This window comes from Corvus hawaiiensis, chromosome 16 (genome assembly GCF_020740725.1).
Source record: "Corvus hawaiiensis isolate bCorHaw1 chromosome 16, bCorHaw1.pri.cur, whole genome shotgun sequence".
Lineage (NCBI taxonomy): Eukaryota > Metazoa > Chordata > Aves > Passeriformes > Corvidae > Corvus > Corvus hawaiiensis.
This window is the reverse complement of record NC_063228.1, coordinates 6,103,463-6,119,359: the sequence shown is the minus strand read 5'-3', so window position 1 is coordinate 6,119,359 and position 15,897 is coordinate 6,103,463. Positions and strand designations below refer to the sequence as shown.

The following is a 15,897-nucleotide window of genomic DNA, read 5'->3' as shown; positions in this document are numbered from 1 at the left end:
GGAGCCCTTGGAGGCTGCTCTGAGCTGCAGGTGTTGGCTTTAAGCCTGGAGGGGAGGAGAGGAGGCACCATCTGTGTGGGATCAGCCCCTGAGTGTGTTGATGCACAACCTGCATTTAGGGGTCCCATGATGGTGTCTGCTCTGAAAATATCTCCCTTAATGCTGGCTGGAAGCCTTGTTTTTCTGACAAAAGCTTTCTGAAGGCCAGTTCTTTGTTTATTTGTGTGTATATCTCTGGCTTTTATCAGGAGGTGCTTAGAAATTATTTTTACCTGTCCCTATTTCATGTTCACCTGGCAGTCTGTACTAATTCCTGGGTTTCCAGAACTCTTTTTTATCAACTGACCTTGGTCACTTCATGTCCCTGCACATGACCATGTGTCTTTCCTAGCTGGGGATGCTGGTGGAGGAAGCCAGGCTGGGCTCTGTGGTAGAGTGAGAGAGGCTTGGATGTGGTTGTGTGTCCTTAAATCAGACCTTGAGCTGCTCCTTTTGGAGGCAAGAGGCCTTGCTAGGCTTGGGTTGTGCGTCAAAGGAAATGTAAAAGCCCAAGGATCCGGGCTGGAGGAAGTGGATGTTCCTGTGACTGTGGGGAGTCTGTGTCTTGTTTCCTCCTGGGACTGCAGCAGCAGCTGTAATTTCTGTAGCCTGATATTAAGTGGTAGTTTGTGCTTGTATTTAGTTCAGTGGCTCAGCTGAAGTGTGTGAGGATCCTACCAAGCCCTGCTTGGGGCAGGGGATCTCCAGTGTCTCCCTTGCTGGGAGTGTGGGGTGGAAATGAGTGGCCCAGGCTGCTGGTGGGAGTGGGGCGTCCCAGCCCCCTCAGTGGCTGGCAGGGGATGCTGCTGGGCAGCTGTGACCTGATGCCGCTCTGTCCTGACCCCCAAGAGCACACGAGGGTGTTCAGCACCTCTCTCAACTCTGCCAAGATGCCAGTCAGGAAGCACAGCCAGCACATGAAGTTGTTCAAGAACAAGGGCAAGGATGAAACTGTGAGTACCCACCTGCTTGTGCCAGCACTTTGGGATCCCAGCAGAGCCCACTGTTGGCAGAAGCTGATGGAGAGGCTTCTCAAGGTTCATGGTCCCAAATCTACCTGTGTTAGGGAGCAGGGGAATGGCTCTGGATCCTTTCAGCTGGGATGTTTGGGTGGCTTTTGGGATGTGGTGTGGGGCTGGCTGGGCTGCAAGGAGTGTGGTGGCACAGGCAAGGGGGATGTGAGTTTTGGGTGGGTGGCTTTGGGAGGGAAATGGCTCAGCCCCAGCCTGCTGAGCTCTCCACAGCAGTTATCCCTGCAGAGTTGGAGCTGGTATGGGATGTCAGATGTGGGATCTGTCAGCTTGATTTAAGCCAGTAGAGGAGATGAAGGTTTGCCTTTCAGGTTCAGCAAATCAACTTTTAAAAACACCCACTGGTTGCTGGTTCATCCAGCAGCCCATGTCCTTGGGAGGCACGGAGGGAGAGGTTTCCTCTGTCTCATCTCCTACATTACCCTTCAGGCCTTAGTGAGGAGGTGCTGACTCTGCACTCCTCCCGTGGGAAATGTGGGGCAGATGGTGGGGGATGAACTCCCTGGGAAATGGGGTGCTGCAGATACGGGTGGGATGGTGCCCTTCTTCCCCCCAGACCCTGCGGAGGCAGAGGGTGGAGGTGAGCATCGAGCTGAGAAAGGCCAAGAAGGATGAGCAGATCCTGAAGCGCAGGAACATTTCCATTCATGTGAAGGAGGAGAATCCTTCTCTGGGACAAGATGGAGCATATGAGGTGAGTGTCAGTGCAGCTGGAATCATCCCCACCTTGGGCCACTACCAACTCCAGCTGGGGTGGCCTGGGTTAAGTAGTTGGTGCCATTCCTGATCTCCATGCCCAGTACTGGGGAGTGTTTCAGACTACCTGGTCTTTGTCTGTGCAATTTTTCTTGGTGATGTCCTGCTGGCCTCCCTTGATGGCAGGTAGAACAGGCTGGTGCTCTGGCTCGCTGGGAGCTGCTCCTGTCTGGCGTCCTGCACAGCCAGGGGTAATTACTGAGCTCGAAGGCCCATTATGGTGTCAGTGACTCTTTCAGTGCTTGATTACAAGCAGTAGTTGCCTTGAAGGCTTTTGTGGATTTTCTTCCTCTGCCTCATCTCGAAACTGTGTTGCATAAAGAATAGACACCTCTTAGATATGAAGTGGTGACTGAGTCGGGTCTAGACGGCTGATTGACTGCCGAGATTAAACCGGAGGGAGTCCCAGCTCCCCGTCTGACTCAGAATCATTCCTTGTGACACAGATTATTCAGCCGTCCTTGGAGGAGATCGTGGAAGCTGTGAATGGGGATGACACTGAGCTGCAGCTGCTCGCCACCCAGGCCACCAGGTATGCACCCAGCTGCTGGAGCTGTGCTGGGGCCTGGGGGCAAAAGGCTGCAAGTTCCTGTTTGAGGAGCTCTCTAGAGAGATGGCAAAGGGAGAAGGAGCCTGGTAACACAAACTGCCTGTGGGAATCTCAGCTGGTGCCTGTTCTGTGCCCTGTGTGCTGTGCTTGGCTCACAGTCCTGTGTGAACCCAACCAGGGGGTTGGCTGTGCCCCTCCTTGCTGTGCCTGTGCTGTGCCAGGGATCACGTTGGATCCCACAAGAAATTGAGTGCCAAATGTTTGGGCAGAATAAGGACGGGAGAGCCTGGCTCTGAAAAGGGTCAGAGCTGAGCAGGGGCTGTCCCTACAAGGGTTGGGGGCATGAAGGACCATAGAGTGCCTTCATCACCCACCTGGCAGAGGGGATGTCTCCTGAGGGTCCAGGAGAGGCTGCATCCCTGCTTGTGCTTCCTTGGCTGGCTCCAGCTATTGTACCAGTGATCTGGGACCAGCACCATCCCCAGTGAGTATGGCTGGGAGGATGTCCAGGCTTTACTTCCAGCAGACACCCTGCTGTTGCTTCATTATGTTTAGCTGACTCTTCCCTTTTTATGGCAGCCCTTCTGCTGAGGGTTTGTTGTGGTGGGATGCTGAACCATCAGTGCTTCCCCTGCAAGCCACAACCTTGTGTTTGGCCACAGGCCTATGGGCTGTGGTGGCACCATGCAGGGTTCCTCATGGCTGGCTGTGCTGTGTCCTCTCTTACAGGAAGCTGCTGTCCAGGCACAAGGACCCCCCCATCAATCAGATCATCGAGCTGGGGATCATCCCCAGGATGGTGGAATTCCTGGGCCGTGCTGACAACGCTGCCCTGCAGTTTGAGGCAGCCTGGGCACTGACCAACATCGCCTCTGGCACCTCAGAGCACACCAGGGCCGTGGTGGAGGGAGGGGCCATCCCAGCCTTCATCTCCCTGCTGTCCTCCCCACACATGCACATCAGCGAGCAGTCAGTGTGGGCCCTGGGTAACATTGCAGGTGAGGGGACCTGGAGGGGCATTTGGAGGTCCCTGACTGAGCCAGGGACTTGATGATCCTTGTGGGCCCCTTCCAACTTGGAATATTCTGTGATTCTGTTGGGGAGATAAAGCATTGGTGCTCTGGTCCCTGCAGCTTTGTCTCCAAGCTGCTGCCCCTATTGAACCCCATAACTCTTCATCCCCTTGGTGTGGCCTGGCAGCCTTTGAGATCCTATGTTGGCTCTGCAAGATGATTTTGGCCAAAGCCAAGGGCAAGACTCTGTTCTGCTGGGGTGGTTTAACCCACTAATGTCACCATAGAGAACAGAATGGGTCATGCCTGGTTGGCCTGCTGGCACTCCAGTCTGCCCAGTAAATCTTTCCCATCTGGAAATGCCTAGTGGTGTGTGGCTGGTGGGTCACCCAGCCCTGGCCCTGCAGGTCTGATTGCTGTTTCATGTTGACTGTCTTGTGACTCAAGCAGATGCAATGACTGACCCTTTTTATCTGCCCAGGCGATGGTCCTCTCTACAGGGATGCTCTTATTGCTCGCAGTGTGATTCCTCCCTTGCTGGCTCTGGTGTCACCTGCAACTCCAGTAAATAACCTTCACTTTCTTGACTTAACAGCTCTTAATCCCTTGGGTGATGGGTGAGTCCACTGGCTGCCTTGTGCACAACAAACGCTTTGTATAATTGAATGAGACCCTGCTCTAAACTGCTTTTGTGGCCCTGCCTATGCACAAGGCTGGGGATGCCAAGCAGGCACTCCAAGTCAATGGGATTTCTTCCATTCTTGGCTTTCTTACCCAGCTCTGACTATCTCAGGCTAGGAATAACGTGAAACTGGTGCAAGGCAGACTTGCATATGCATGTGGAAGGGCTGAACTTGCCCTTCAAGCTTCCTCCTGCTGCTTTGTGGTTTCTCTGCCCTTCTGCAATGGTTCCTGCCCCACTATTCTCTGTCCCTGGTGCATGAGAACCTTCACAGGATAACATGGACTGAGAAACTCTTGGGGGCAGTGAGGATCTCACACCTGCTTTGTGTTTCAGGTTGGGTTCCTGAGGAACATCACCTGGACACTATCAAACCTGTGCAGGAACAAGAACCCCTGCCCTCCCTTGGATGCTGTGAAGAAGATTCTGCCAGTCCTTGTCTTCCTCCTGCAGCACGAGGACAAGGAAATCATCTCTGACTCCTGCTGGGCTGTTTCCTACCTGACTGATGGCTGCAATGATCGCATCCAAGTTGTGGTGGACACAGGGATTCTCCCAAGGCTTGTGGAGCTCATGGACAGCCCAGATATGAATGTTGTGGTAGGGGACAATTAGCAATCTCCACCCTCTGGTCCCGTAGTTAGAAATGTCTGAGAAGAGGGAAGGCACATGCCCTTGTTCTATGTGGCAGCTGTGGTGTGCTGTCCCCTCAGCCTGCAGAATTGACTGCCTGCTTGTCAAGCCACTGCTCTGTTCTGCTTGCTGTTGCTGGAGGCTGGATAGAGACTCTAAAGCTGCTTAGAGCAAATGGGGAATGATGGGGCTGTAAATAAACAGCCATCACCCACAATGCCCTCCTTGTGTGAAGGATCAAGCACTTAGTGAGGGATCTTGCTGGGCTTTCTGACATGTATCCCTCAAGGTAAGGACTTTCCTCATCTCCTCTAATCTCTGTCTAGACTCCAGCTCTCCGTGCCATCGGGAATGTGGTCACAGGCACGGACCAGCAGACCCAGGAAGCAATAGACGCTGGTGTCCTGACTGTCCTGCCCCGGCTGCTGAGGCACACGAAACCAGTGATCCAGAAGGAAGCAGCGTGGACCCTCAGCAACATTGCAGCAGGGCCTTGCCAGCAGATCCAACAGATCATCACCTGTGGTTTATTGCCACCTTTGGTGGAGCTGCTCAACAAGGTAAGGGATGGCACTGTGCTCCTGCGGGAGGAATGTGGGGTTCAGGTGGCCTGGGATGGCTCATTAGTGAAGCACTCAGCCCCAGAGCCACCTGAGCAGGCTGTTTCAGAGCTGTTGAGATCCTTGGGACAGCCTGAGCATCCTGACTTGTCAGTAACCTGCATGGAGACACATCCTGGAGCTGCTCTTGGCAGCTCTGCCACGTGTCCATGCATCACCCAAAGGGCTGGGAAAGGGGTCAGCCCAAGCTGAGTGTAAGGGAGATGGTTATCCTCACCTCACACTGATCCTAGAGGGATACTAAAGCTTGGGAATGCCTTTGCTGTGCTGCTTTTCCAGGGTGACTTCAAGGCTCAGAAGGAGGGTGTGTGGGTAGTGGCCAACTTCATGACTGGAGGAACGGTGGATCAGGTGGTGGAACTCGTCCGTTCTGGGATCCTCAAACCTCTGCTCAACCTGCTCTTGGCCAAAGACAGCAAAACCATCCTGACTATCCTGGAGACCATTTCAAAGCTCTTCCTGGTGAGATCTGTTCATCCTGGATGCCATTTTTTAATCTCATCCCGATAAGATCTTATTTTTTGACTTCTTGCTCCCTAAGAGCAGCAAGGATTGAGCCAAATGCTCATACTGTGTGGTTAGAACAATGACTTGATTTTTGGAGTAAGAGAGACTTCATACTGTCTAAATTGTCCTTGGATACCCTTAGGTTGTCTAAAGGGCTTGGCAAGATTAAGTTCCCAAAGTGTTGCTCCTCATCCTCTGCTCACTGGTTTGGTTGGCAGTCCCCAGCAGGGACTGGTATTCCACAGGCACCCCAGTCATATCCCTGGCATTGGGTAGGGACCTGATAAATTCAGGGACTGTGATCCTTTGACTTGTAGATCAGGGTTGTAATTACAGTAAAGACCATCTCAGACCTGTTACTGATGGTTGTTTTCCTGCCTGATTTTCCAATGTTACAGGCAGCTGAGAAGCTGGGAGAGACAGAGAAGTTGTGTCTGCTGGTTGAAGAACTTGGTGGTCTGGAGAAAATTGAAGACTTGCAAAACCATGAGAATGATATGGTCTACAGAGCTGCCCTGGACATCATAGAGAAATACTTTTCTGGTGAGGTATGTGAGCCCTTGCTGCTTCTCAGCTGAAAATATGAAGCTTTACGCACTGGAATGAAGCACAGAGTTTAAGGATACTGGAAGAGGTTTTTGGAGGAGACCTCCACATGACCAGAAGTCCTTGCAGCTTCTTTCAGCTGCTTTTAAAGGTCTGTGGAAGCTCCAAGTTGTCAGCCAAGGAGCTGCACAATAGACATGGATGCCTTGATAGCATCTTGCTGCTGGAATTTAAACTGGCATCAGCTGGAGCTACTGCAGTTACTGATATGAATACCAAATGCGGAGAAGTTTCCTCCTTCGGAGCTGAGCTGGCTTGTCACTATGAATGGCAGCCTCCTACTCAGCTGATAACAGTGCTCAGGTTGCATTTGGATTACTTGACCCTTCTCATGGTAAGGAATCTATGAAAAAAGAAGATAGGACACCAGCTAGGAGCTGCAAGAGTCCAATGACTGTCACAGATGTCATGTTCAGTCCTAGCCTTAGACTTGCAGATGGGAAAACATCAGGGAAGAGGCTTAGAGGTCTGGCAGACCTTGGAGCTGTGGCTCAGTTTGGGTGTGAGCTGCAGCAGGGGGCAAAGGTCTGGTTTAGTCCTTTGCCAGAGCAGGGTCTGTGGGGTGCAAGTGGGTGTGGAGGAAATTCTCCACACCAGCTCCTGCTGGAGGGGCTGGATGCCAGGAGAACATCTCCCTAAGCAGTCCTGGCTTGTTGCTGTTCCAAGCAGGCCATTTAATTTGAGTGAGTCCTACCACTGCAGCCACTTTTTTTTTCCTCTTCTTCCTATGGTGTCTGAGCCCAAAGGCTTGGCTGCTTTTGTGTGTGGGCTGCAGGGACACTGCAGCTCTGGGGTGCTGCAAGGAGCAGGAACGCTTGGCCTGGTCTCCAGGGGTTCTGTGAGAGTCAAGCTGAGCTCAACAGCTGCATTTTGAAAACCAGACTAAAACAGAGCTGCTGTAAAAAGGTTAGGCATCATTCAAATGCAGACCCTGTGACTGATTGCTATCATTCTCCTCCTAGGAGAATACAGACCTGGAGCCCCAGACTGGCCAAGATGGGCTGTATGATTTCTCAGTGGAGAAGCAAGACTTCAACTTCTGAAGATGAAGCATGACACAGCTCTAAGCTGGTGGGTGGAGGTGCCTTGGAAGAGCTCAGACATCCAAACCATGAGGAGCAGAGATGCTGAGCCTTTTTACTTCTGAAACTTTTCAATAAATTGCACTTTTGGCTTTGTGCCTCTTGCCTTTAATTATTTTCCCCCTCCTTTAAGCTGCTCTTGCAAATGATAGGGCTTGGTTTTTTTTCCAATAGTATCTTAAGGCCTTGAAGGAATGTGTTGGAGCCCCTGGGCACATTTTCTGGGTAAAAACTTCCTTCTAAGTATATTAAACTGCTGGAGAGCAGCATCCTACCACCAAATCCATGTGCCGAAACTGCTAGGCTTGGAGTGGCTGAAATAGCTCTGAAACTATTTGAGAAGTGTTTCACCCTTCTGCAGGCACCCTCACTGCTGTGGGAAAGGAGGTCCTTCCAGCAGAGAAGGAACTGAGCCAGGGGTAGGTGGGTCAGTGTCCTTGCTGTGTGTTACTTCACTTGGAAGCATTGGGGTGTGCATGTGGGAGCTGCTGAGTAAATGCTGGTCCCTTTGGAAAGAAAGTTGTTGGAGGCAGTGCAGGAGCAATGATTCATGTCTGCTGCAGCTTCCCTCTTGCCATCCATCGATCTGGCTCTGCTCTTTCATTCCAAGGACCTGTGTTTCAGGTTTCCATGGTGTGTCCCTGGCTCTTGTCCTTCTTTTCTCCAAGCCCTCCAACTGTGGTCTCCAGCAGAAGGTGAGGATGGAGTTGATTACATGGCACAAAGCTTTTTTGTGCTGTAGGTTTACAACAAGCTGCTGGCTACTGCTCCATCCTTGCAGTGTTGGTAATTCCCAGCAGACTCTTCTCCAACCCTTTGCTCCCCAGGTCTTGAAGCATCTCAAAAGCTTTGCTTAAGGCAGGGTGAGGGAGTGGCTTTCTCTCTCTGCTTTGGGGGGTTTGACTCTTCAAAATGACCCTGGGTGGGCTCAGGGCTTTGCTTCCACAGGTGCAATGGGAGGTGGTGTGACAGGCAGCTTAATCTGAAGGGAAAATCATCTCTTCAGGAAGCAGAGACTCTTCCTCTGCCCTGGATCTGTTCATCAGAGGATTTATGCATTTTTTTCCTGCAGGCCACCCAGGGAACAGGGATTTGGTAGCATAGAAACTATGCTCTGGGAGGAGCTGTGCAGCCCCAGTTGTGGGTACCAGGGCTGAGTCTCATTTATTTATTATTAAAATGCTGGGATCTGATGAAATGCAAAGTGCTCCTTGCAGCCAGGGCTGTGGACTTAAAAACACGATACAGCACTGCCTTAGCCTGCACCTGAACCAGGGACTGGTGGAGTAACAGGGCTGGTGCTGGCTGGGCTCTGTGGACCACATTTCCCTGGGTAAAACGAATCTGTTTCCTCAGAGTAAACAGAGCCACAGAGCTGGGCCCTGGGTCGCTGCCCTAATTTTGGGTTGTGGTTCTGTGTGGACCATCCCAGGTGCCTTTTCCCAGGGCCAGGCAGGGCTGCCTCTTACAGCTGCTCTGATGAAAAAAGCCGGATAAAAACAGAAAGGGGAAATCTTTTTGATTCTTTTTCCTGCATGTGGTGAACATAAACCTGTGGTTGGTGGTGTTACACAGAGCCAGGGGCCCAGAGCTGCTCCTTTCCATCCTTGTGCCTGTAACTTAAAATAAAATGTTGTCCTGAAGGCAGGGGCCAGGACAATGTGCCCCTCTCAAACAGAGGGTTGGGATGTGCCTGCTGTCTCCCTGGTAGCTGGAGAGCTGGGCCCAGTGCCTGAAGGATCACCAAGGCTGCTGTGTGGGTGTGTGAGCGACCTGCAGGCAGCTGCTTGCCTGGCCCAGGGGAGCTGCCCTCCCCTGCTCCCTGCCAGCCCCAGCCCTCCTGGCACAGGCACCAGCCACCATGGCACTTTTGGCTCTGGGGCATTGGAGGCATCCCCTTCTTCCAGTGGGATGGGATGGGGCCCAGGGGCACCAGTGAGGGTGAGATGCTGCTGTGCTTCCTCAGGGCAGCTCAACCTCCCTCCAGAGCTGCACAACAAAGCCATTTTTCTAATTAAAGCCTCCCCTGTCCTGGCCCCAGAAGAGCAGGTGGAGGATCATTCAGGCTGGAAAAGACCTCCAAGATCATCCACTGGCCTCTATCAGCCCACTAGCCCTTAAGTGCCACCTCTACTCCTTCTTTGAACACTCTCAGGAGTGGGGACTCCCTAGCTAGCCTTGTCAGTGCTTGACCACTCCTTCAGCAAAGAAATCGTTCCTAACATCCAACTCTGGCACAATTTGGGGCTGTTTCCTTTGTGTTGTTACTTGGGAGAAGAGACCATTCCCCACCTGGCTGCACTCTCCTATCAGGGAGTTACAGAGTGAGAAGATGCTGCTCCATTTCTGGAGATGAAAAAGGCACTCCCACTGCCCGTAGTCGCCCGTTTGTCCCAAATTAAGACCCCTTTACACCCCTGTGCTACCTACAATGCCACCTACAGGCACCTCTGTGCTCCCTCCATGTCTCCCAGCATGTCCCCTCCCATACACCCTCCATGCCACCGTGACAGCCCCTATTCACCCCTATGCCAACCCCAGGCACCCCATCGGCCCCATGCTACCCAGCATGTCCCCCCCGTTCCACCCCTGAGAACACCTACTCACCCCCTATTCGCCCCTTTTCCCCCCCAGACATCCCTAGCCACCCCTATTCCCCCCATTCCACCCCTATGCCCCCCTATGCCACTTTCCAGGCATCCCCATTCCCCCTTATTCCCCCCATTCGCTCCTATTCCCCCATTCTCCCATCCCACCCCTATTCCCTAATTCCCCCTATTCCCCCACCCCACCCCTATTCCCTTATTCCCCCCATTCGCTCCTATTCCCCCATTCTCCCATCCCACCCCTATTCCCTAATTCCCCCTATTCTCCCCTATTCGCTCCTATTCCCCCATTCCCCCATCCCACCCCTATTCCCTAATTCCCCCTATTCCCCCCTATTCGCTCCTATTCCCCCATTCCCCCATCCCACCCCTATTCCCTAATTCCCCCTATTCCCCCCATTCGCTCCTATTCCCCCATCCCACCCCTATTCCCTAATTCCCCCTATTCCCCCCATTCGCTCCTATTCCCCCATCCCACCCCTATTCCCTAATTCCCCCTATTCCCCCCTATTCCCCCCATTCGCTCCCATTCCCCCATCCCACCCCTATTCCCTAATTCCCCCTATTCCCCCCATTCGCTCCTATTCCCCCATCCCACCCCTATTCCCTAATTCCCCCTATTCCCCCCCACCCTCTCCCCTCGCCAGGGGGCGCTCCCCCGAGCCCTCCTGGGCATGCGCCACCCCCGGCCCTTCCCTCCCCCGACCTTCTCCTCATGGCGTCCGGACGCGGCCACTCCGCTCTGCGCGCTGACGTCACCGCCCTCCGCCGTGCGCGGGGGCGTGGCGGGGGCGCGGCCTCGGTTCTCCGCGGCCGGGCCGGGCCGGGCGGGCGCGTCGGCGGCTGAGGCGGCGGCTGAGGGGACAGAGGGCGCCGAGCCTGCGGCGGCCGCCGGAACGCGGGCCCGGGGATCCCCGGTATCGTGAGGAGCGGGCGGGCTCGCATGGCGGGGCTGAGCGAGGCCGCCGGTTGAGCTCGGCGCCGCCGCCGCCTCCTCCTTCTCCTCCTCCTCCAGGCGCGATGTCGAATCCCGGTACCCGCCGGAACGGATCCAGCATCAAGATCCGCCTCACAGGTAACGGGGCGGCGGCGGTACTGTGTGTGTGTGGCCGCACATCCACGGCTGGGCCCGGGGTCCCCTCCCCTCCCCTCCCCTCCCCTCCCCTGGCGCCTTCGCCCCCTCCCCGGCCTGGCTGTGAGGGGAGGGGCGGCCGGGCCCGAGCTCCCAGCGTTACTTAACTTTTATCCACCGTTTTTCTGTTCCGCTTCCACCTCTGTGGCCCGACGGAGCCTCTTTGCGCTTTTGTTTATTTATATTTTTTCCCGCCCCTCCGGCGTGGGGTGCTTGAGCCCCCTTGGGGTGACATAAATTTGAGAAGAGCGGGGATTTGTCACTGTCTCCTCCTCGTTTTCCAGCAGGTCAGGGCACGCTGCACCTTCCTGGGGTCTTTCCTGCACCTTCCCCCATGGAGGGTGACACTCACCACCCATTCCAGCACTCTGACCCTTCATGGGGTCCTTTCTGCACGCTTCCCGATTGGGGGTCCCTGTTGATAACTCTCCCCTGCACTCTGCCCATTTGTGGGGTCTCTTCTGCACCTTCCCAGTGTGTGGGGGTCCCTGTGACACCCCTTCCCCCCTCCCAGCCCCTTCCTGGGGTCTCTTCTGCACCTTCCCTGTCTGTGGGCATCCCTGTGACACCTTTCCCCCTTCCCAGCCCTTTCCCAGGGTTTCCTCTGTTCCCTCCCCCGTGGGGGTATCCCTGTGCTCCCGCCTTCCATCCCATCAGACCACCCTACCCCTTCATGGGGTCTCCTCTCCACCTTTCCCAGGAGAATTCCCAGGGCCACCTCTCCCACAGACTGGCTTTCAGCAAAGCCTTTCATAATTTGCCTTACTTCACTTTGATTAACAACCCCCCCCAACCTCCTGTGTGCCGAGGAGGATAAATCAGTTGCTAATGAGAAAATACTCATTTAGTTGCTTTTAGCTGGGTTTTTTTTTAGCGTGGTTTTTTGAAAATTTCTCTCCTTCTTCACAACTTGCTCTCATCTGGCACATCGTGGCATTCAACTCTGGAAGTTCCTTCCCCGTGCAGGAGGTGACACCCAGAGCTGTGTCTGTCCTGCCTCTGTGTGAGGCCTCTGGAGGGTTCATGGATGGATAAACCAATTTATGTTGGACCCTGAAAGATCTGGATTAAGTCTTTTGGAAGCTGCTCCGGTCAATGCCGAGCCTTCTTCTTTAACGGGAAGAGATGCAGTTTCTGCTTGTTGAGACTGCTGTGTGAATTATTAAAAAATAAGGTCCAATCCAGTCTTTCAAGGCAACAGGTGGATGCTTGAAGGTCACTTGGGCTGGAGCAGCCACAGTGCTGCTCTGGGTGACCGGAATTGATCCTTGGAGAGGGATCCTCTGTGTGTGGGTGCATAAAACATTGGCAAATAATGAGAAAACGGTGCTGGTTAAGCTGCAGTTACAGGTTAACTTGCTCCTGGCACAAAGCACACTCAGAGGCAGATCATCAAAAAATAAAACTCCTGGTGTTCTTTTAATCCTTTGATTCTGCACTGCTTGTGCTTCAGAAGACCAAAGTTTGTGAGGATAATGTAAATCTGAAAATCCTTTTCTTGGATGGGAGAAGGCTGGAAATATTTTTAGGTTGTATGAATTATGTTTGATCTGAAATGAGTTTTGTGGTGATGTATACCAAATGTCAGCTCAGTCCTTAATGTGGCTTATTTTTATGCAAGTCAGTCAATAAAAATGTGAGTTAAGTAACTTAGGCCATGGTCATAGCCCTTCTGAGCTGGAGGAGATCATTTAAATAACAGAGAGAAGCTGTTGGGTTTAATTTTAAAGGCTGAATGCTGCAGCAAAATGCTTTTTTACTTTTAGCATACACTAGTCTTCTCTCCGAGCTGGGAATGTTTCCTGGAAGAGACTGAAGTTTCAGTTTATTGAGCAACTTGGTAGATTTAGTTTTTATTACTCCCCATTTTTTAACTGTATTGAAGAAATCTCCTGCTTGCTCAAACACATCTTCTGTTTTTACAAGCAGGAAACCTGGGTGGTGTGACAAAAATTGCTGTATTTAATCAACAAATAAATTGCTCTGGGAGAGGTTTAGCTCCGGAATTGTTGGGCAATGCCAAGTTCTTGGCTTGGCTGGGACTGGGGTGCTGACTTACCTGTTTCAAATAGCTGCAGCCAGCCTGGCTGTTGTTTTCTCATCTCTTTGGCTACTGGGAGATTTGAGCACATTTAAATCAAGACAGAGGACCTCATTTGTTATAATTTACTACCTGCATTGTGTTTCCTGTGATTAGGCACCATTTAAGTTTTGCAGTACTGAAAATAGCAGTCTAAATACCACTTAGGCTGAGGATGCCTGTGAGCATCACTGGGTGAATGGGAAGGGAAGAGTGGTTGAATCTCTTGTGATTTTTTAAAAGACATAATTTTTTTCCTCATCTGTTGGAAAGGTATTTGTGTTAACAGAGTGTCAGGGTTACTTATGTGAATATATGTAAAAGTTCTTGATCTTCTCATGATTACCAGAAGTGATCTCCCAGCCTATACAGAATGATGTCAGTCCTAGCCTGATGCAAATTGTAATGAAGTAAAATGGCAAATAATGTATCCTGTGCAGAAATACTAAAAACCTCAATATAACAGTGAGTTGCATGACAGGTTAAAATGACTTTGTGGCCTGTGGATCTCAAATATGCTAATTTCCTGTCATATCTCAGTTTCTCCTCTTATTTCCACTAAAACCTTCACCCCATCTGGTGATGCAAGAGCCAGAGATACTCTGGCCTCTGGCCTTGTCTCTTGCCCCTTGGAACAGTTCTAGGCAAAGTAAGAGAAAACTTCCTGTTAAATCTGTGGTCTCTTCCTATCTGTGTTGTCATCAGGGCAGCACAGCAGTGGCGGAATTGCCAGCACAAGGATGGAAAAATAAAGTGATCCTGTGAGTGCATGTCCTTGCCAAATATGCTCGGGGTCTGCTGGGTCAAGGAGGAACACGATCCACAGGCCAGGAGACCTTCACGGAGCACGTGTCCCTTTTTTACCCATGTGCTTCTCTGAAACCTTTATTTGCTGCTGCTCCCTGGGGAAGTTCCAAAGGGTTCATCATCTCCAAGGCTTACACATGACTTGCTCACACTTATATCACCCACAAGTGCTGGTGAAAACTGCAGTCTCATTGTGCTGGGTATCGGAGACACCCTGTTCCAGGTAGCTTGTAGGCAAAGGTTGCAGATGGAACTGGAAAGGCCGTGAAGAAATGGACTAAACATGGAACTTTTCTACCAAAAAAAGCTGCAAGTTGGGTTCTGGTTTCATTGGTTCTGGCTTTTTCAGCAGAGGTGTTAAAAGCTGGCTGGCTTCTGGGGCAATCATGGAACTGAGGAAAGTTAAAGTTTATGGATCACTTCCTAGCTGGAGCAGGAAGGGGGAGGATCTCACATCCATGGTCAGATGGCCGTGTTGAGGACTGGTGGCAAAACAGTTTCTTTAGCAGAGAAGCCAGAGCTGGTGTAACAGGAGGATCCAAATAATCTTCTCCAAACACCTCCTTTCACTGTGGTTCAGAGTCCTCAAATCCTCCTTGGAAAACCTGGCCTGGGAAGGTGCTGGGCTGCTTGTGGTGGCAGTTTTGGAAAGTGGATGGAGGTGAGAATCCTCCCAGGTGTGAGGAGTAAGAAAGTGTGGTGTTAAAAGCATCGGGGAAGAGTGAGGAAGACGATGATGAAGCAGGTGGTTGCTGTGAGGTGAGGGAAGAGCCAGAGGGGATTTGTAGGTGACGAATTTGATTCCTGTAGGGAAGGTGGCTGTGCTTAGCAGTGGCAAAGAAAGGGGAAGAGGGAAGAAGTGATAAAGACCAGTATCCTGCATAGACTTGCAGCTCAGTGTAGTCAGCCAGTTTAGGGAAGCCCCAGCCACGAAGCCTGGCCACTTGGTAGCCGGTAAATGGGTGGCTTTGGGACTTCCTGCGTTTGTAATTTAAAGAATCCATAAAAGAATACAGTGACTTCAAGTAGAAGATAAAATGTTGTGTTGTCATTAGAGCAATGTTCACTTAGGATTGTTACAAAGGCACAGGCTAAAGCATGTCCCAAATGTCAGGATGTTTTGCTTCCCTTTCATGAGTAATGTATCGATCAGTGCAGCAGAGTTAACTGACTGATCAATAGCAACACTAATATTGGTGACCTGGACACTTTTCTGTCCCATGTTCAGGAACAATGAATCTGTGTAGGGATCTCTCAATCAGACATGGTAAATACATCATGGGCTGGCTATAGTTTTGTGATTGGGCATCAGGACCACCAGTTCCAGGTGAAGAGTGCTGGGGCAGGAAGGCAGGAAGAGCTGGCTGCTCATCCCAGCCCCCCTTGCAGTTGGTATTTAATATTTGAGCCAGCTTTGTGCCATGGGGGACATGGTGGGAAGCAGCAGTTGGGTAGCTCCAAATTTATTTAGTGTGGTAGTCTGGGAGTGTGTCGAAATCCGTGTCTCGTTATTTTCTTCTCGTAAGGATTTTCTCTTCTCCACGTCTGCTGGGAGCAGAGGCCCGACTGTGATTGGAGCGCGGGGCTGGAGCTCAGCGTGGAGCTTGGCCACAGATTTCCTGTGTGATGCTGAGCGAGGCACTTAATCTCCCTCTGCCTCACATCCCCATTTGCCTTGGGAAGCAGCAGCGTTTTCTTGAAGGCAAATTTGTGTCTGTTCGGAGCCCTATGGATCGGGATGGCAAAGAGGCTC

General features: G+C 52.0%; 2 protein-coding genes across 5 annotated transcripts in view; both read left to right on the top strand.

The window, feature by feature from the left end:
- The first annotated feature begins 482 nt into the window (after window positions 1-482).
- On the top strand, window positions 483-7,611 carry KPNA7 (karyopherin subunit alpha 7). Its single transcript, XM_048321398.1, has 10 exons — window positions 483-992; window positions 1,627-1,764; window positions 2,273-2,358; window positions 3,106-3,374; window positions 3,871-3,953; window positions 4,408-4,671; window positions 5,031-5,264; window positions 5,604-5,786; window positions 6,230-6,379; window positions 7,400-7,611. Exons 1-10 carry the CDS (start codon window positions 840-842, stop codon window positions 7,478-7,480), a joined length of 1,641 nt encoding a protein of 546 aa, XP_048177355.1. The 5' UTR covers window positions 483-839; the 3' UTR covers window positions 7,481-7,611.
- A 3,335-nt stretch (window positions 7,612-10,946) lies between these two features.
- SMURF1 (SMAD specific E3 ubiquitin protein ligase 1) overlaps window positions 10,947-15,897 on the top strand; it is a 42,365-nt gene continuing 37,414 nt past the window's right edge. For 2 of the 4 annotated variants that reach the window (XM_048320950.1, XM_048320949.1), the window contains exon 1: window positions 10,947-11,200. In XM_048320950.1, coding sequence (XP_048176907.1) covers window positions 11,146-11,200 — 55 coding nt within the window. In that variant the 5' untranslated portion in view covers window positions 10,947-11,145. The remainder of the gene's footprint in view (window positions 11,201-15,897) is intronic. The other 2 variants (XM_048320953.1, XM_048320951.1) reach the window with 1 other exon arrangement.